The sequence below is a fragment of the Anser brachyrhynchus genome (genome assembly GCF_964034855.1).
Source record: "Anser brachyrhynchus genome assembly, chromosome: 11".
NCBI lineage: Eukaryota > Metazoa > Chordata > Aves > Anseriformes > Anatidae > Anser > Anser brachyrhynchus.
In genome coordinates this window covers 9,219,227-9,239,642 of record NC_137706.1, presented here as the reverse complement: position 1 = coordinate 9,239,642, position 20,416 = coordinate 9,219,227, and the positions used below count along the sequence as shown (strand labels likewise).

At 55.0% G+C, this 20,416-nt stretch overlaps 2 protein-coding genes across 5 annotated transcripts in view; one reads left to right on the top strand and one right to left on the bottom strand.

The window, feature by feature from the left end:
* Window positions 1–8,381, top strand: part of LINGO1 (leucine rich repeat and Ig domain containing 1) — a 136,226-nt gene extending 127,845 nt beyond the window's left edge. For all 4 annotated transcript variants that reach the window (XM_080551432.1, XM_080551429.1, XM_080551431.1 and 1 more), the window contains one exon: window positions 6,094–8,381. In XM_080551432.1, coding sequence (XP_080407558.1) covers window positions 6,106–7,947 — 1,842 coding nt within the window. In that variant the 5' untranslated portion in view covers window positions 6,094–6,105 and the 3' untranslated portion in view covers window positions 7,948–8,381. The remainder of the gene's footprint in view (window positions 1–6,093) is intronic.
* LOC308176131 (uncharacterized protein) overlaps window positions 6,089–20,416 on the bottom strand; it is a 132,299-nt gene continuing 117,971 nt past the window's right edge. The window contains exons 9-13 of the mRNA XM_080551438.1: window positions 17,582–17,692; window positions 16,797–16,961; window positions 14,681–16,657; window positions 12,155–12,389; window positions 6,089–10,725 (exon numbers count right to left, since the gene is read on the bottom strand). Coding sequence (XP_080407564.1) covers window positions 16,886–16,961; window positions 17,582–17,692 — 187 coding nt within the window. The 3' untranslated portion in view covers window positions 6,089–10,725; window positions 12,155–12,389; window positions 14,681–16,657; window positions 16,797–16,885. The remainder of the gene's footprint in view (window positions 10,726–12,154; window positions 12,390–14,680; window positions 16,658–16,796; window positions 16,962–17,581; window positions 17,693–20,416) is intronic.

The window sequence follows — 20,416 nt, the reverse complement described above, 5'->3', positions numbered from 1 at the left end:
CTTTTGCTCCCTTTTTTCTCTGCTTCTCTCTGGAAATTCCTGCGGCACTACATTTGTTATTGCTTGAACGAAACCAGAATAACGGAGAGAGGCAGAGATGTGGCTTGCGGGAAGGGGTCCGGGCAGCAGGTGGATGGAGAGGAACGGGGCTTCCGGCTCTCGCAGTGCCTTGAAGTGCAGCCGTGCCCCTGCCCACGTGTGCCTTCGTTGCGCCGTGCAGCTCATCCCGCCTGTCACAGAGCGAGCTTCCCCGGGCTCCTCCGCGGTCAGCCAAAAGGCTTTGAGGCCACTTATTTTAGGCAACGCTGTAAAAATATCAGGGCCAGTCCTACACAGAGGTAAACCAGCAGGTTTCCCGGGAGTCAAAGAAGCTGCGGGGTTTATGTCCTCTGAAGTCCTCTGGCTATTATCCGAAAGGTTCCCAGGGAACGGCGCGGTGCTCCAGATCGACCTGTTTTTAGGATATTGCGCTGGCTGCCGGGGTATTTTAGGGATGAGGCGTGGGAACAGAAGTGGTGCCGTAGGTACAGGCTGACCTTAAATTAAACACGTAACGGATGTGCCCACAGCCTCCGGCAGCAGCATCGCCGCGTGGCGCCGCGGGCTCGGGATGCGCTCCCCGTTCCCCGGTTGCTGGAGCTGCGCGGTTTGGTCCTTCAGACCCAGCTTTCCACCACCGAGCAGGGACACGGAGGCAGGGTGAGGCGCTGGTGGCCGGGGTGGCCGAGCCTCAGCCTGGCACAGCAGGACCTCCAGCCCCAAAGCCACCAGCACTGCCCTGCTCCTTGGAGCGCTCCTGGGCTGCGTGGGAAGTGTTTGGGTACTGCTGGGGCCTGTTCCCTGGGAAAGCCAAGCCTCCCGTGGGGGATGGCTCCTGGGGCTGCACTGGGAGGAGGCGGTGGGCTTGTCCCCACAGGATCGGGAGCAGGATGGTGGCCTGGGCTCCAGCAGCTGCCGACCCCACTGTCCCCAGAAGGGTCTTTGCACGCCGAGGCGGAGCACGGGAGATGCCTTCACAATGTCACCGTGACCCTGGCACCTGTCCCAGAAGATGCTCTCTTGGTAGACCTTTCCTTCACCTCTCCAGTTTCCATAGTCCTAGGAAAAGGCTGCCCTTTTTCCATCCTTCTTCCACAGCTACGTGCAGGGATGAAAGAACACCCACGGAGACACTCGTGCTGCACTGGATCCCCTCTGCCCCGTGCTCACTCGCCACTCAGGTGCTCACTGAGCTGGCTGCCTTCAGTTGAGCCCCAAAACACCCTGGTGACCTGATATCCGCAGAGACCGGCCTCTCAGTGAGGAGTTTTGCTGAAATAAAACAAAAAAAAGAAGCCCCATTCAGCCAGCTGCTGCATGTCATTCCCAGCCAGTCGCAGCCACGCACCATCCTCCTGCCGACCCAGGCTGAAACATGCAGAGCAGGAGACCGAAGGCTGACCCTCAGGAGATGCTCCCCCAGCAAACACAGCGCTCCGGCACTTGCCTGGCATGGGAAACCTTGAACGAGCAGCCCGCGAGCAGGGGAGCGTGGCTGGCTCACAGCCCGAGCTCCCTGGAGCTCTGCACCCTTCCCGTCCTCATTTATCTCCTGCTAGCTCAGGGCTTTGCACCCCCAGACGTCTACAGCTGCCTTCGCAATTACTTATTGATCCCTTGTCAGGATGTTTTCTTTGCTGATGGGTCACTGAAGCATGGGCAGCCAAAGAGAGAGAAAAAAAGCCTTTAAAAATGAGGGAGCAAAGGGGTGAGTGGGGGTGAGCGGCTCTGGCACGGCTGCGATTGCAGCGAGACAGCCTCAGCAAAATCTGCCTGGGGCTTCGGCGTCCTGCAGAGACGCCTGGGATCTCCTTCCCACCGCCCTGCTCCAGTAACAGGCCTGAAAAACCTTTCCCCAGGTTGGCTCTGGGCCATTGCCATTTGTCCCCCAAGCATTCGCATCTGTGGAGTCAAGCAGATCCCTGGACCAGCAGCTGGCTGGGGCAAAACCACCCCCTTGGCCCCTCAGCCCACCGCAGGGCTCTTCTCCACCTCTGCCTTCCCTGGGCATCCCCGGCTTTTCTGCCCTTTGGATTGATGAGTCCCTCACCTCATACCCCCCGTGGTACTGCGGCCCCTGAATTTTGGGTGGAGGAGCTGCATTTTGGGTGGAAGAGCCATCGCCGTAAGGGCCCTCCTTTGTGTGGCCGTCCCACAGGCTGGGTGCCACGGGCGCGCGGTGCCAGCCAGGCTGTGTGAGTGCCGGAAGGGGATTTGCATCTTGAATACTTCTTGGTGCTCATTTACAGCCTCGGAGCAACTGCCGCAGCAGATCAGGTTGCAGCACACCTATTCCAGGCTCCGTCTGGGAGCAGCTGACAGCAGATACTTGGGCAGGCCGAGCACCGTGCCCGTGCTCGCGTCCCCCCCAGGACGAGGGGCCCTGCACGCGGCCGTTCAGCCCCTGCCCTGCTCGCCACCCCTCTCCCAGCGCTTTGTGCTGCCCCTGGAGGAGCTGGGTCAGGCCGGGACATGGGCACCGCCTCCATGCCCTTTGTTAACAAGCCGTCCCCTAATGAAGGCAGCTTCCCATCGCTGCCATGTCCTGGGGCAAGCTCTGCCCGAATCCTGGCAGCCTCCAGGATCGAAGGGAAGGGGCACAGAGCTACAGGGAGCCTGGTAGGGTCCCTAAGCCAGCAGGACAGGGGAGCCCCCAGGCTCAGCACCATGCTCTGCCTGCTTGGGGCTTGCTTTAGGGTCTCCCACTGGTTCCTTTTTGCCTATGTGTAGGGAGAGGGAAACCACCCCCTGGTGCTGTGGGTCTGGCCCTGCTTCCATCCCCGGCCTTCCCGGCACCGTGAGGGGTGCGGCTGGTGCCAGTACCTGTGCTGAGTGGGGCAAGAGCAGGAGGAGGGAGCGGGAAGGGTGGGGAGGAGGGAGAGAGAAAGGAAAAAGGCCTGCAAATGCACGCTGGACGCAGAGGGAATGATGGAGCGAGGCGGAAATAGGCACGAACGTGTTTGGCAAATTAAAGCCTCTCCCTTTGTTTTGCTGCTTTGCAGATAGCTACAGGAACACTTAGTGCAGAGCCCGGGGTCTGGATAAGCAACTCTTTTAGCAGCAGGAAAGGTTGTTAAATATTTATTTGTAAACCTGGAGTCTTTATCTCTAAAATGTAGTCAAGTTCAATAAAATTTGATTTAGCTGGAGCGGCTTAGAGGCGAGCACCGGCTCTAAGGCTTTCTGGAAAGCCAGTGGTACAGAGACGGGGTGAGCCCGTGCCCGGCCATGCCCGTACCATGCCCATGCAGCATCCCGGAGCGGTGCCGGGACCACCCCACGGCACCATGGCTCGGGCAGGGTGGGCGCATGTTCCCCTCCCGGCCCAGCTCTGCCCCTGAGAGCCCCGCGGGGCCCTGGGGATTTGTCTTGCCTCGTCCTCAATCGCCTGCGGTCGTCCGATGCTCTCGAAAGCATCTGGTTCAAGGGTGAACGTCTCCCGCGTGGTAATTTATGGAGGCCAGGTGGGGTTAGCGCTGACGCGGGGATTTTTGCCGCTCGCTTGCCGTCACCGTGGCGGAGCACCGGGCACCCTGCAGGGTGGCGAGCAGGGGGCAGCCTGGGGATAGCGGAGGGCACTGCCAGCCCCTCGGGGCAGGAGGGACCCTGCAGCCTCAGGGGCAAGCCCCGGTGCTCTCCTGGGCTCCCTCCGGCATCAGCCTTGGTTTGGCTGCGTTTGCAGGCGGGGGCCCAGAACAGCATTGCCTCTTCCCAGTGGGTCCTGCCACGTGTGGCACCGAGGCAGCGCGGCCCCGGTGCGCCCATCTGCTCCCCTCGTGCAGAATTTGGAGCTCTCATCCACAGGCAGCAGGGTGGTGAGGGTGAGCACCCACTGCCATGGATCTGGGCACAGTTTTTCCTTTGGTTTGCACTGATCCAGTCGTTACCTAACACCAGTGAGGCCGGCAGCTGCTCCTTTCTTATCGATTCTTTTTTTTTTTTTTTTTTAATGTGAGAAATGAGAGCCACATTCATGCCAGAGGGCTGCAGCACTCCCCGGCTTGTCCTGGCCTGTGTATCACAGCCGTCAGGCCTGATCCTGACCAGGGCTGGCACCTGGGAGCGGGGGGGGCTCAGCAGCTCCAAGGGCAGGCAGGGTTCATGGTCTGCCTCAGAGCAAATGTGGGAGGCTTCACATTTCGCAAAGCCCCTGCTGAGGCTCCGTCTCCCCCACCTCCCTGTACCCCGCAGGCAGCCATGGACTTCTCCTCCCCACCGACACCAAGCCCTTGCCCCAGAATTGGCCTCGTGAACGTGCCCGAACCCACTCAGAGCAGCTGGGGCCCTCCTCGCCCCGGCCAGCCCTGCCCTGGTCTGAGCCCATCTGGTGCTGCTGAGTGAGCCTGGCCACCAAACACCAGCGATTTATCAGTCGTTTTTAGATGGGCACCTCTTGCCAGCCACCTCACCTTGAGGCCTCTGGAATGCCCAGCGGGAGACAGGAGGGCTTCAAAGCTCTCCTTGGCCCAGAATTTTTCAGAATTTATTCCTTGTCTTTCTCCCCCAGCTCTTACTGACTCTGGCCGTTAAGATTTCAGCTGCTTTTGTCAGGGACTGCATTTATCACAGATTTAAATTTAGCTGAGAACTACTAACATGTGAAGGGTGTCTAGACTTTAATTCTGTGCAGGTGGGTTTGTCTAGTCGTTAACAACCTGACGATTGCACTTCGTTCATCAGCTGCTTGCCCGGCATCCACTGGCATTGCCATCCCGGCGGCAGCCAGGCCCGCAGTGCTTCGGGCACGGCTCGGCACGGCGCATCTGTTTGGTGCCACCCAGCCAGAGCAGCGTGCGGGGGATTTAGGAGCGGGTTCAGACCTGGTGTAAATCACCCGTTGGCCAAGCAGCCACGCTGATTTACGTGCACTGCGCCCTGCACCCTGCGCGGGGGGGAGGCACAAGTTGGCCTGGGGCAGATCCAGGAGGGGGGGAGTCGTGCTGGGGCGGGTGGGGGGCTGCAGCAGGGCCCCGTGCTCCCCTGTGCCCAGCAGGGCCCCATGCCCGGCTGCACCCGAGGGCAGAGGTGAGATTTCAGCAAAGCGCACCCAGATAAGGCCAGCTGCCTGGCAGCCCGACGAGCTCAAGTCTTTGCAGCCGGGTGTAATTAAGCCCCGTGGCCTGTATTTTGTTTTGCAAGCAGTTGTTTTGCTTTCTTTGATGGCTTTCTCAGCACGGCCGTGAGCAGCGGGAATTGGTTTCTGAGACACAGCGGCCAGGGCAGGCTGTGGGAGCGCAGCTGAGCCGCCAGCACCGCGCTGGCCAGGGGTGACCTCCTCGCAGGAGCCCGGCAGCACCTCCACGCGCACCCAGCTGCCCTTCGCTGAGTGCCAGCGGTGCTGCCACCCTCCCTAGCACTGCCCCCGGCGTGTCCCAGCCCCAGCCCCAGGCCGGGAGGCACCACGATGGTCGCAGCAGCCCCTTTGCATTTCGTACTCAGCTCTGCAGCCGCCCAGTGTGCCAAGGGCTGGGGGGTTCCAACATCGTGTGCACGGAAACCTTTATGGCCTTTCCAACATCTTTGCTCCTGGCACCTTGCAAAGAAACATTGATTTCTTTGAGGGAGAAAAGTGTTAGAGTCTAGGGGTGTGGCACACGACAGCCCCTTATATAGGGGTGCACAAAGCGTGCCCAGAGCCCCAAGGTGTGGTGTGAGGCGGCCCCATATTAGGGGCACACTTCACGTGCCCACTTACTGTGACCTGAGATCCCCTTTTCGTATACATGTTGACAGGGTGCACGAGTCCTGCACTTGGTCACATCCCCCCTTGGCTCACTATGGCACGTTAGGGTTTGGGTGGCTTTTTTGGTTCATTTTTATTTTTGAAGTGGAAACAGGAGGGTCCGCTGCCCGCCCTGCGGAGTTCCCCCCCCCGCAGGCCTGTCACCCCATCTCATCGCACGTTTGTGAATCTGTTGAAATACCAGGGTCAAGTGCCTCCAGAGGTCTGGTCTCATCAGGTGGTAGGTGATGTTGGCTCTAGCACCTTTTGCCATGCTTCTGCTGACCGTTCGCTCACATCCAGCTTTGCTCTTTCTCTCCCGTTGCCTGCAGGTGAGAGATAGGATGGTAGCTGGGGAGGCGAGTATGCGCAGCCCAATCCTGGCCTGCTGGCAGCCAATTCTCCTCCTGATGCTGGGATCCATCCTGTCCGGTTCTGCCACAGGCTGCCCGCCGCGCTGCGAGTGCTCTGCCCAGGAGCGTGCTGTCCTGTGCCACAGGAAGCGATTCATGGTCGTCCCCGAGGGGATCCCAACCGAGACCAGGCTGCTGGACTTGGGCAAGAACCGCATCAAGACCCTCAACCAGGATGAATTTGCCAACTACCCTCACCTGGAGGAGCTGGAGCTAAACGAGAACATTATCAGTGCCATTGAACCTGGGGCTTTCAACAACCTCTTCAACCTCAGGACGCTGGGGCTCAGGAGTAACAGACTCAAGCTGATCCCCTTGGGGGTATTTACTGGACTCAGCAACCTTACCAAGCTAGACATTAGTGAGAACAAAATTGTGATCCTCCTGGACTATATGTTCCAGGACTTGTACAACCTGAAGTCTTTGGAGGTGGGGGACAACGACCTTGTCTACATCTCCCACCGGGCCTTCAGCGGCCTCAACAGTCTGGAGCAGCTGACCCTGGAGAAATGCAACCTGACCTCCATCCCCACAGAGGCCCTGTCTCACCTGCACGGCTTGATTGTGCTGCGGCTGCGCCACCTGAACATCAACGCCATCCGGGATTACTCCTTCAAGAGGCTGTACCGGCTTAAGGTCCTCGAGATCTCCCACTGGCCCTACCTGGATACCATGACGTCCAACTGCCTGTATGGGTTGAACTTGACCTCCTTGTCCATCACCCACTGCAACCTGACGTCCATCCCGTACGTGTCGGTGAGGCACTTGGTTTACCTCCGGTTCCTGAACCTCTCCTACAACCCCATTGTCACCATCGAGGGCTCCATGCTCCACGACCTGCTGAGGCTCCAGGAGATCCAGCTGGTGGGAGGGCAGCTCACCACAGTCGAGCCCTTTGCCTTCCGCGGCCTCAACTACCTGCGCATCCTGAACGTGTCGGGGAACTTGCTGACCACCCTGGAGGAGTCAGCCTTCCACTCAGTGGGCAACCTGGAGACGCTCATCCTCGACAACAATCCTTTGGCCTGCGACTGTCGGCTGCTTTGGGTTTTCCGACGGCGATGGAGATTGAACTTCAACAAGCAGCAGCCCACCTGCTCCACCCCCGAGTTCGTCCAGGGCAAGGAGTTCAAAGACTTCCCTGACGTCCTCCTGCCCAACTACTTCACCTGCCGCCGAGCCCGGATACGAGACCGTAAACCTCAGCAGATCTTCGTGGACGAAGGCCACACGGTCCATTTTGTCTGTCGGGCAGATGGGGACCCACCGCCCACCATCATGTGGCTCTCCCCCCGGAAGCACCTCATCTCTACCAAAACCAACGGGCGGCTCACTGTCTTCCCTGATGGCACGCTGGAGGTGCGCTATGCCCAGATCCAGGACAATGGCACCTACCTATGCATCGCCAGCAACGCGGGTGGCAACGACACCATGCTGGCCCACCTGCACGTGCGCAGCTACTCCCCAGACTGGCCCCACCAACCCAACAAGACCTTCGCGTTCATCTCCAACCAGCCCAACGAGAGCGATGCCAACAGCACACGTGCCACCGTGCCTTTCCCCTTTGACATCAAGACTCTCATCATCGCCACCACCATGGGCTTCATTTCTTTCCTGGGCGTCGTGCTCTTCTGTCTGGTGCTCCTCTTCTTGTGGAGCCGGGGAAAAGGCAACACCAAGCACAACATTGAAATTGAGTACGTGCCACGCAAGTCCGACGCGGGCATCAGCTCTGCCGATGCACCGCGCAAGTTCAATATGAAAATGATTTAACCAGGCAACAATTTGCAAATAATTTTTTTTTTAAAAAAGAACGTATGGACAAATAAAAAAATAATTAAAAAAACATTGCTACAAACATACCGACCTCTCTCCTTCACAACGTCCTCTGTCCCAGTCCAAACCCACTGCACCCGCACTGTCACCACCTCTTTCTCCTCCTCTTCTTCTTTATACCAGGAAAACATTCAGCCGATATCTTCAGGACTCCTGTGTTTGTAAAGACTTTGTCTGATGGACTCTGGTGTCAGATATAACTCCAAGAGGGAAAAACAACAGGGGGGGAAGAAAGAAAAAAAAAAAAGAAATAAAATCAATAAAAAGTTACAAACTTTCTTCTGTAACTTTGATTTCAATAATTATGGATTTTTATGAAAACTTGAAATAATAAAAAAACCCTATTTCCTATAGATAGTTGGAATGCAAAATCTTGACTTCTTGATCTGTCCAGCTCTGTATCACTGGCGAGTACTCCGTTCCTGCCCTCCGACGCTGTCGCCTCGGAGGTACTTCCCAGCCATCTCGCTACGAGATGAGGACTTTTCCTGAGGACTAGCTGTATTTTTCCAGCCGATTCCCCAAACGACCACCTCTGTGGTGAGCTCAGCCCTCAAACCTTGCAGCACAAGCAGGCAGTGCCCTGGCCCCCTCGGTACTCCCCAGAGGGAATTTAGCTTCATTACATGCATATATAAATGCACACACATCCACGCTGCCCAAGCCAGAGGAGAACGGGCCCAGGGCTGCAGCAGGGAGGAGGTACAGGCTGCCATCGCGCTGCCTGCCCCGGTGCTAGCCCCAGGGTGCCCATCACCACGGTGTCTGGTCCTGGGAGCGACCTCCCTTCGCTCAGCTCTGGTGCTCGGTGTTGGCAGATCTGCATTGCCTGGAAAAGAAGTGGGGGGGGCCCTGGTGGCATTGCCAGTCAGAAGGGCAAACACACGGGGAGAGAGTGATATAGAGAGAGTATGATGGGGAAAGAGGTGTTTCAAGTCAAGCTTTGAAAATAAAACCCGTTTCATCAAACCAGCTCAGCTGCTCCTGGTCGGTTTGTGGCAATTTCCCAGAAGTTCGGGTGCAGGGCGGGGCAAAAGCCACCTCCTTTGCATGGGAGGAGCAGGGCTGGCACCACTCAGGGACCCCAGCACAGCCCAGTGGCCTTCGCACCAGTTCCTGGCTGCGTTGGAAGCACAAAATGTCCCCGTGACACAGGTGCACGGGGTGCTGGAGGTTTTCAGAAGCGTGGCACCACACCGGCAGGATGCCCTGGCCGTGGCGGCATCTCAGAGGTGGATGAGCCCAGATTTGCATGCTTGATTTGTAAAGCACTTAAGGAGTCTTCAGAGATCAAAGTCACTACAACATGATAAAAATAAGCGACAGCAACCTGGAGCGCCGACAGAGAAAAGAATGGATTTTCTTTTCTTCCAGCAATGTGCTAATCTAGAAAAACCAACCCGAAACATCTGTGCTCATGGGGAGGGGGGGGATTTTCTGCTGGTTTCAGCTTTCCATTCACCTTGAAACAAAACATTTTGCATTGCTTTCTCCACAGCAGGTTTCAGACGCTTGATTTCTTAGTTCCTCCTCTCCAACCCATCCTTCCTTTGCAATTTTGAAGCCGAACACTTTTTGAAGCCTTTTGCTTTGCTTTTAAAAAGAGCCAAAGGAAAAAGCCTCCTTGCCAGCCTCCCCTCCCACCTGTGTTTAACCATCATTTTCAGCGAGCTCGATACGAAACCACAAATAACAACTCACAAGCTGCAGGCCCCGTCCGAGATGCAGATCCCATTCGATTTCGGAGCGGCGCTGTCCTAGGAGAGGAGGGGACGCGGGGCCAGGCTGTAGCAAAGCCTCAGCCCTGCAGAGGACGATGCCAAGCCGAGCACAGCCGAGCAAGCTGTGCCCAGCCACATACGAGGTGCAGAAATCTCTGCTTGAGCTCTGCTGCCAGGACTGACAATAACTCACTCAGCGGTTCAGCAGACGGCAGAGAGGTGGAGGGGGGTCTCTGTGTTCCTGGACAGCTATTAACACTGGCAGCCTGGAAGAGCTTTTTAATTGACTCCAGTTATCCTTTTTTAATGCTGTAATTAAAAGAGCTAATTCAACACACACAGATTAAAAAAAAAAACACGCAGTAATATCCAAGTCCAACAAGGTATTTGCAGCATACAGCAGTATCCCAGCAATCAAAGGGAGGAACCAAGTCTTTCACTGTTAAAAAGAAGCTTTAAAAAAGAGAGAAATTCTTTCTTTGTGCAAAAGGGCTCGGCTGCGCTACCACACCATTTCTCCCAGCCCTCAGCCCCTTCCTGGACACCCAACACCCAACACACGCACGCCACAAGCCTTCCTTCCCCCGTGCAAGCCACTGCCACGAGCCCCCTGCCCGTGCCCACTCCGTGCATCACACGGAGGGCTCCCAAGGCAAGCCCACCCTCCGCACATCCCTGCAAAGCCCCAGGGCCCTGCCACGCACCGCCCGACCCATGTGCACCCCCAGCCCCTCCGTCCCTGCTCCCTGCCCTGGAGAAAGGCGCCCGAGCTACACCTCAAAGTCCCTCATTAGCGAGTTTGCCCGCTGCTCCGCGGCACTGTCGCCTGCACACAGTTTGTTACCTGCGGTCATTTTTTTTTAAATCTTCGATGCTTTGTGAACTGGATTTTTTTTTCTTTTTTTTTTCATTCACCATGTGATTAAAGCAAATGGATGGAGCAGAAGAAAAGCATCTTAGAGTGGCCAGCATCTCGGCTCAGCAATTTTCATGGCTATTAAAAAAAAAAAAAAAAAAAAGAATAAACTCTCTTTCTCCTCTTTGCTGAAATTTACAGTGTGTTTCTGTTGCAGTTTAATCAGGGATGAGAGAGCAGGGGCTCACTTTCACCACGGCTCTTCAGGTAACCATGGGCTGCGTGTTGGAGTCAGGCAGCATTTTTCAGTCTTTTTTGTCTTTTAATAAGGAGAAATACAAAGTGCTTTATGAAACAGCTTAAAAAGAATCAGGAGGAGATGTGTTTAGGGCATGGAGGGGAGGTAGCTTGTGAAAGGTGCCTTCCCTCCTCTGCTCCCAACACCGGGAGCCTCACGATGGGCACTGTGGTGGGATGCAGCTGGGCTGGGGACAAGGGGACAGACACTTCCCACCCTGAGGGCACCAGCCGGCTCCTGGCACTTCCCTCCCCACCAGGACCGGTGCCCAGCTCTCTCCGGAGCTGCTGATGCTCCCCAGGGCTCTCGCCATCGTCACCCGGCCCCAGGCACGAGCCCTTTGCCTCCCTGGCTTCCTCGCCGCTGCTTGCTGCCTTCCCCTTTCCATCAGGCCTTATCACTTATTTTTGCTCCTTCTCCCACTAACTACCCTCCTCTCTTATCTCTTCTTCAGAGTCAGTTCTTTACTCTCTCCTTTTTTATTTCTTATCGCTTTTTTTTTTAAAATAAAATACCTTCTGCCTTCTGTGCGTGTCTCACTCCTGCCATTTCCCTCTGCCAGACGTTCTCCTCTCCCACCACATGTGCTCCCTGCAAGCATCCTCCCCCAGACCTCTGCCTCCCGCATCCCCTCGGCAGGACCCATCCTGCTCCCTGCCCAGCCAGCGGCACGGAGGGGAGGAGGAAAAAACCTCCAGCTTTGGCCCCTTTTTCTGCTTTCCCCCTTTCCATCCCCTTACCCCCTACCATCCCTCCCTTGCCCCCTGTTCCCACTTCACCCCCACTCGCTCCCCCCCGTGCCTCCAGCCCTGCCACCCCTTTGCAGTGAGGTCGGGGACACCAGGGCCCTGCGGGACACGGAGGAGAAGTGGGCTGAGCACCCCGGAGGAGATGGTGGGGGGCAGCCCCGCTCCCCGCCCAGCCAGCCCTGCTGTGGGTGCTGCAGCTCCTCACCCCCCCCCCCCGGAACAGGCAAGCCTATTGCTTCCCTCTTCTGCATCCACATCTGCATGCTTATGATAGATTTACTGCAATTCTATCGGTTTATGATTAAGAGCCATAAATTTTACTAGGCCTTTTTCTTATTTTCCATAATCCTCAGAATTCGAGGCAATCAAATTTTAACTGGAAAGCACGGGCTGTGCAGTTAGGTCCTGGTGTAATGGGGAACGGTTCATTTCCCAATCCACCCCCATTACTCGTGGTACTAAAGAAATACTGCCCCATAACAGAGATTTTTCCTTGTTCCCTTTAAAACAATGCTCTCACCTGAGCAGAGGATCGGAGAAGCAATACAAACCTCAACTAAAACACAGCGTCCCCGCCACTGCGACCAGCTGCAGATTGTTCTCCTCCTGAGGTTTGCCAGCTGAGTTTCTCGGTGGCTTTGGGCAGGAGCTGGGGGCTCTGGGGGGACCTAAAGCAGGGTGGCAGCCGTGGGTCCCCGTCAGGTGCTCTGCCTCAGCTCCCTGTGACCAGCCTCTCCAGAGATCTCATCACGTGCCTGTTATAATCCAGGTAATAAGACATTTCATTCAAATGAGCTAATTTATTCCAGTGGCACTTTAATAACAAAATCAATAAAACTACACTTCCCAGCAGGGCTTTATCATATGCTAAAACTACAGCGTATTACCTGGATATACTAAATTCTCTCCCTGAAATAAAGTGCAAAGTTTAGAAGACAGATGACACCATTTGCAGCACTAGTAGGATAATACCCTAATAAATCTGCTGCCACCTGGGCACTTTGGAGTTGTCACACACGCTGCACTTGGTGGCCACGGGGAGCTTCCCAGTGACAGCAAGGACAGAAGTGGGAGCTTTGTGCTCCTCAGGCTCATGGCCCAGGTGGAGGAGCGTGGGCTCTGGAGCCCAGCCTGGATGGTTTTGCATGGCAGAGAGCAACAAGGCGTCCGCACACACAGATCAGAGCACACTGTGTGTGCAGGAGCACCACGGACTGTGCGAAGTGACATTGGTTATCAGGGCACGGTACCTTATCTTGGAAAGAACCAGCTTAGGTCGGAATATGGAATATGGAATATGGAATATGGAATACGGAATACAGAATATAGAATATAGAATAGGCAAGCACCCAGCTCGGGGACCAGCTGCTCCACATGGCGGGGACCAGGCTGGCCTCCCCTGGCAGGGCTCCCTGGAGTCACCACTAAGCTGGAAAAGAGCTGGGACAGTCAGAAAACGCTGCTGGTTCTGCAAGCCCAGGAGTTAGCAGGTCCCCAGCACAGGGAGCTGCCCAGGGAAGCAGCCATATAACTGGTTAGGGGATTTCTGTCCCCACTGGGCAGCAGTCGCTGTCCTCCCCTGCGTGCACCGTGCGGGACCCCAGCAACCGACACAGCATTGTGGCTCTGCCCTCCTCCATCGTCCTTCCCAGGGCACCATCCAACAGCTCACCAAACCCTGCCCTGCTCCCAGCCAGCCCGCCATCTCCCACCGGCTCTCTCCTCCTCCTCCTCCTCTTCCTCCTCGTCCCTCCAGCCTGTGCTTCCCAAGCCTATCAGCCTGGAGTGCTGCAAAACCAATTAGCTCACTACAAAGACCGAGGGATAATTAGGGACTCCGCTGAAAGCACAAAACTAGGGCATCTCGCCTTAAATAAACACGGGGAAGTGTCTCTCCACTCTGCTGATGGCCAGTGAGTGCTCCAAGCAGATGATTACAGCGCTCAGCTCCCAGTCCGGGCCTGTTCACCAGAGGTGCCTCTGCCTCCCTCTCACCCCTTATACACACGTGCTTTCTGTTTATAGCTTGTGCTCCTGCCCCTAAAGCCAGCTCCTCCTCAGAGCTCTGCTGCTGCCCAGGCACCGACATTTGTTTGCAGAACTTTTCCAGTTGCCTCCGCTGGGTAGAAGAGATGCTACAGGAGCCTCTTCCCTCTGCAGCACTACTGCGACGGGGTGGGAGCCTGCTCCTGGAGCTCTTAAATAGGCTGAGAGGAGAGGATCTGGGGGCTGCACAGACCCTCTTTTTGCCTCATGCACAGGCCAGCTTGGGGACCCATGCTTGGGCATGTTGCAGACCCCAAGGGACCCCCAGGGTGTCCTGGAAAGCCGTGCCTGGAAGACGAGCAGGAGGAAGCACAGAATGAGGAGCCTCCGACCTTCACCGCACGCTGCGAGCGATCCCTCCTCCAGCCCCTGTCTGTGCCTGAAGTGCTCTGCACAGTTTTGTCACTCGGTGATGATATTTAATAACAACCTGACACTCAGCCCCTGCGCCTCACTCAGAGACCTGAGTAATGTCCCCAGCCACTGGTGGAGGAATGGTGCCTGTTGCCTCCTGGGGGAGGCAGGATGGGGCATGCAGAGGGATCGCTTTAATCTCTTCAAAAATGCCTCCCCAGCTCTTGCTCCCTCTGAGCCCGGCCGAGGCATGCACTGTGTCCTCCTGGACTCAGCAATGACTTCTCGATGGGCCCCAAGTCGATGCTGAGCGTCTCCTCCTGTCCCCAGCCCACCCCTCCTGCCACCACCGATGGTGAGGGGTGCTGGCAGACAAAGTGGGAAAGGACAAGTTCTCAGCTTAGGGACAGAGCAGCAAAGGACCTGGAGACGACACGTGAAAACAAAACCCCATGCCATCAGAGGTTTCCTGGCCTTTATGGCTTTGGTTGTTGTCTTTTTTTTAAATTTTATTTTATTCTTCCTAATCCAGCCCTGATCACCCTAAATCCAGGTGCCTATGGCAGAGGGAAGGCCCAGGCAATACGGAATAACCCTAATAACCCTCCTAGGGATAACACCTCCACCTGTACAATCCTGCTCTTACGTTGGGCAGGGCCAGGCTGTTTGCCTTGGAGCAAACAGATCTCCTCCTTGGTTCCGCACGAAGAGAATTCCTGGGCATGGCTCCAGCCTGGCAGAGAGCTGCTACCAGGCAGAAAGAGGCAGGAGCAGATCAGAAAGAAGCCGCAGGCTCTTCATCCCGCTCCGCAGCGAGCCTGATGGGTTGCTCTTGAGGCAAAACTGCAAAATGTCTTCGTGTCCCAGGTGTCTGCAGGTCCATGCACCCAGAGCTGTCAGTGAGCCAGAAAGCTTTGTCAGAGCCCCAGGTGTCAGATCACCCCAGACGAACAAACTGTCTCGCCCCGTGACCTGCATCTAAGAGGACCCAGCACCTTCAAAGGGGGCTGAGAAGTGCCCTGAAAGACCAGAGTGCGTTTCGAGATGTGTACAACCCAGAGATCCCTTCTGGCACAAGGCCCCCACAGACGGATGCTCAAGAAAGCCAGCAGCTACATCTTCATCCTGCAGTGCAACTGTGGCTGTGCTTGTCTCCAAACACACACCTAATCATTTCTAAGATCTCTGCCTCAGAACTATCTTTTTGATAAAACTAATCACAGGCTTAAATTACAGATAAATGCCCGATATTAAGAGAACAGTTTGGAAAGGGGGAAAGGGGTAGTTTAACAGTGCTCATTTTCCCTGCTTTTCTATAGCACACATCTTGGGCTATTTAACTGGAGAGCTCATGAAGCTTCGTTTTGACAACTCTCCTTTCTTTACAATGTGGCTTCCACAAATGTTTCCCCTGGTGTCTTTACCGCTCTGCTGCTGTTGGCTGGATTACTGCAGCAGCAGCCGTATTGCCAGCTGAGACGAGGAAGCAGGCACGGGAAGATCCGTGTGAGCACACACAAAGGAATAAACCCACTGCTGAAAAGGCTGGACCCAAAAGCATCTACATCAGGAACGTACCCAGTGCCCACAAGGGATCTAGGCCACGTAAGTTCACCAAGAAACGAGCTGCTGAAAAAAATCAGAGCTGCAAGTGGCAGGACACGGGCCCGGGGGCCACATCGTGGGCCACCTCCACCAGTCCTCATGCTGCCAGCAGTACAGCAGGCAACGCTCAGCTGGCAGGAAGGAGCCGGCTCTAGGTGCTTGCATCCACGGCACAATCCAGGCTCACACACTCACAACTGGCTTCCTCTGCTCTGTGGGGAACAATGGCTTTGATCAACACAAGATTGCTGAGTTAATTGTAATGATATTCTAATAAAGCTGGGGAGATTAATTACGGCTCTTTATCAGAGCTGGCCCTCCGCCAAGGGTTTGCAAAATTGTTTTCCTCTGTTTCTTGTCATTTGAATTTAGGAGAAGAAAGAAGGAAGTCGGGTGCCTTTTTTTTTTTTTTTTTCTCCAGCAATCAGGACGGTGGCCTCGTGCCCTGCTCACGCTCACAGCTCCGTGCATTCAGGGAGGGAGCGGGGAGGGTGCTGACGGAGAAAGCAAATGGAGAGCGACAGAGCAAACCAATTAGACATGATGCAGCACAATTATGCTTCTAGTCAATAAGTGGCTTGGTGCAGAGCAGCACAAAGGAAGGAGGTGACAGCACGTGGACCACAGACGTCGCTCCACGAAGGGCAAACCTGGGGCACATTGCACCTTTCTAAGGTGCGGGGGGGGCAAAATGCATTCAGTGCTCGCTACGAGGGCTCACAGCAGTGGCACCGACATCGAGCAGGATGAAGGCAGCTCTCTTTCCAGAGAAGCTTCACAGCCTTAATTGTAACTTGTACCACTCTGCTGCAGAAAAACAGGTGTCCAGAGACAGCCAGAGCCCTGCTAAGTGGCCTTGGGGATCATGAGGCTCAAACCTTCTGATTTTACTTGACAAATAGCTGTTCCTTCCAAGGAAGATTTAGCAGTGCCCAGGCAGGTGAGAGACAGACCTGCAGAGGAATGATCCAGGCTGGAAGGCAGCAGATCAATCAGGCAGAGCTGCCTGCTTGCACTCCTAGGAGAGAAGGGAGGAAAGGCCCTTCCTGCAGCAGGCTGACATGGGGTGTGCTGGGGAAAGAGCTTGTGAGACAAGCCAGGGAAGGAAACGTGTCCTTCACCCAAATCAGAAAGAAAGCTGAGGATTAAAATAATACCTCTGACTTTCAAGCCAGCAGCAGAGCAGCATTGGGAAACTTCCTACTGATGGGTCAGGGCTTGCTGCTTTGAGGGAAAAAACCGCCACCTAGTCCATGGCCTCCAGCTCTCCAGGGGCACCCACGAGACACGCAGCCGCTCCAGATGAGTTTTCTTGAATGGTTCTGGGAAGATGACACATTGCTATTGCTCATGAAGCACGAAGGCAGGGTGGGAGTCTGGATTAAACTGCTAGTTATTACTCCTGTCAAACAGCACATCCACCCCCACACACAGGTGTGTCCCAAAATAGCTGGTTCCAACCTGTTTTCTAGCTCCTGCACTCTTCCCAAGTCTAGCTGCACATGGCTGCGTGGCTTTCGACCTGGGCAGAACCACACTTTGGCAGCAGCCTCAGCACGAAGAACGCTTCAACACCAGTGGGGTGCTTGGGGAAAGCAGCTCTGCTGCCAGAGTGTGCAGAAGAAAGGGTTTACACGTCAGAGACACCCTCATGCAGGACCAGCCCTGCATGGCCCTGTTTCCCTTCCAGCAGTGGAGCTGGCATGCAGCACAGCATTTTCTGCTGACCCCTTCCCTGCCAAGTACAAGCCATAAAATTCATCTCCGGTTGTTGAAAGGCAGCCCGGGCTGGCGTGGCACATAGCCACGCTGCTCTCTACCATGAAAATGCCATGTGCCAGGCTCGGCCAGGGTGTCAATGAGATGGAAAGGACAGGCGCAGGATGCCCAAATGCATTCATCTGGGCTCACAATTTGCAAAGAGTAGCCAGGGAGCACCAACCTCGACATGCAGCATGACCAGCCACAGGCTCCAGGAGTCGCCTTTTCAAAGCAGCAGAGGTGTTTTTCTCCCACCGAAGGACCAGACCACGACAGCAACATCCGCTCTGAGCTACAACAGAGGAATACAGAGAAGTCAGCACAGCGTCAAAAGCAGGGTCTGTGTTTGTACCGTCACTCTGATAACAATATACACGACTTGTTAGGGCTTTCAATGACCCATGAAACTATCTAGCATCCTAAATGTTTGCTGCGACTAAGACGAAAAAATGCTGATCAAAATATTTTCCCCCTGGAATATGACAGAAACTATTCTTCATTTGGGCTTCTGTAAAGACTATTGAGTTTGGCAAAATGTTGCTTTGAGGGTAAAATAACCGAAAAAAAAAAAAAAAAGTTTCAAAAGCATTTAAAAGCCCTGCATTTTTCAGATAGGGAAACTCTGATTTTCCCATTTCAGACCAAATTCTTATACTGACTCTACCTTAAAGACACAAGAAGGAAAACCAAAGCCTAAAAATGAACAGAACCAAGACCAACAGTGGAAAGCAAGGTGTTTAAAAACTCTTTTCATTCCCTTCCATACCAAGAAAATGTGCCTCTTTACATAGGTTATGCTGGCCAAAAGTTATTTCCACACTTCAAGATGCTCCTTAGGAAGAAAATCTCGCTTCTAGCTGCCTCGAGCCCATGCTCAAGCCCGCTGGCAGCGGGTCAGCACCACGGGGGTGCCAGGACCCCCCGCTCCGGCACGTGCTGCCCAAGATCCCCGTAAATAAAAGCCTCGGAGTCGGCTCTTGTGTTCATTTCACAGGCGGCTGCTTTGCTGACAGGTTTCACACGCCGCTACCGTGTCTTGTCAGCTTTATACTCTCAGGCCAACGCTGGCTCACCAGCTCCGATGTATATACATAAAAATAAATGGCTCAGAAACCCCAATAAAGTGACAGATAACATAATGGGACCTGGCTTCAGAAAATAAGCTTGTTTATGGAACCTCTGCGCCTCCCAGTCTGATTTATGTCAAGCGAGCTCCCTCTCCGCAAGGCTTTGGGGAGGAAGGCTTGCTCGTGCTCGCTCCCCACGGCAGCAAGGGGACAGCCGCCGGTTGAGAGCCGCCTTTGGAACTTTTACCCCAAGACTTCCCACGGGACTTGGATGATGTGGCCTTCCTTCAGCTCACGTAGGAGCTCAGCGTTTCTGCTGGCAGCCACCCCAGCCTGGTCCCATACCTGGCCAAAACACCCCTCCCTGCCAGCCTCGGGGAAGGCTCTCCCCAGCCTCTCTACTCCCTCCTACACAGTTCCTCTCCTTGTGTATTTTTGTGGTTTTTTTGTCTGCAAGCTGAAGGGAGCTGTGAAGAGCTCAGGGGCTTGAGCAGCCAACAGAGAATGTAAAGCAGAACCAGACACTGCCTACAGGAGACCATGCAAGCTTCAAAGAGGAGTGCTCCTGATGGCACGAGCAGGTTCTCCTGGTAGCCCCCTTTGCTCTGGGCTGCAGCTGGTCCTTATTCAATCTCTTGCTAGAAGAGCTTCCTTGCAAACAGGGATAATCCTTCATTTGATGTTTGCTCCCTTGGATATCGCTGTTCACAGCAAGCATTGCAATTTGTGTTTATTTTTGCCAAGCCATGTTTATTCTTGAGCCGCTTTGATTGTTACAGCGCAGGCTGGGATGGCTCTTTCAGTCAAAGCGCCTGCTTCCAGGGGGCTAATAATGAGAGACTGTCAATCCGGAGACACGGGAAAAAATCGCAGCCCCTCCTCTCGCAGAAAACAATCAGCTGCTGCCAGACCCCACGCTTCGGCTGGATCTTTGATACGTGGCTGGAGGATCCTCAGCCCCAGCCACCAGGGACGCCTGCCCCAGTGTGGAGTGGGGAGGCTCTCAGCAGAAGGATCGTGCGCACAGGGTGTAGTGCCACGAGACACAGGGGTTCGGACAGCCCCGTGGCTGATCTGGGTGAGCCTAGCAGAGCTCTTCAGAGCAACCCGCACACCCAGAGAGCTGCAGCTGCAGACAGGGCTGTGGTAATTTGCTGCCATTTCCTACAAGTATCGACGCACCCAGCAAGTCCTCGACAGAGCCCAGGCTCCCACGGGTAAAGCAGAGCCCTGGCTAACTGCTGCCAAGCACGAACCACCCTCTGCTTCTGAAACGCCGCACCCTTTTGTCAACTTCTGATGTCTTTAGGTGTCACTGATCTTCTTCCAAGGTGAAAGGCACCTCCTGCATAGCTCAGCCTTCTCGCCAGGCCACAGACCACAAACAGAGCATCTCTTCAGCCTCTGTGATCCCTGTGATCCTGTGATCCCTCACCTGGATCCCTCCCTGGACAAAGCCCTACAGCTGCAACAGGATGGGCTAACAGAGGACAAGCCCACTTGCACCAATGCAATTCCGCTCTCTCCTCCACCACCTTGCCAGAGGAGGACTCGTTGCATTGCACTGCTGCAACCCAGAACCCCCGAGAGGCAAAGTGCCCCCTGTGAGATCCAGCATCCCACAGATCCCATCTGCTGTGGCAAGGCAGGGGCACCTCAGGCTTGGATGGCAACCGCACGGCTCCTCATCCCATGTTTCAATCTCCAGGCCTTTGTCCCATTCAGATTTTAATCAAACCTTACATTATGCCAACATTTGTCTGGGGCTCAGTACTAAGGAGGGCTGTGGGGGAGGCTTCCTCTCAAATTAAATAATTAAAATGTTTTTTCCCTGGCTAAATAATTCTATTTTTTTTCCCCCAGCAGACCAGTGGCAATAAATATTTAATACATTCCTTGCTTCGCTGCATCCAGCACGTTGCCATTTTAGAAATCATTTTATTGTGTGT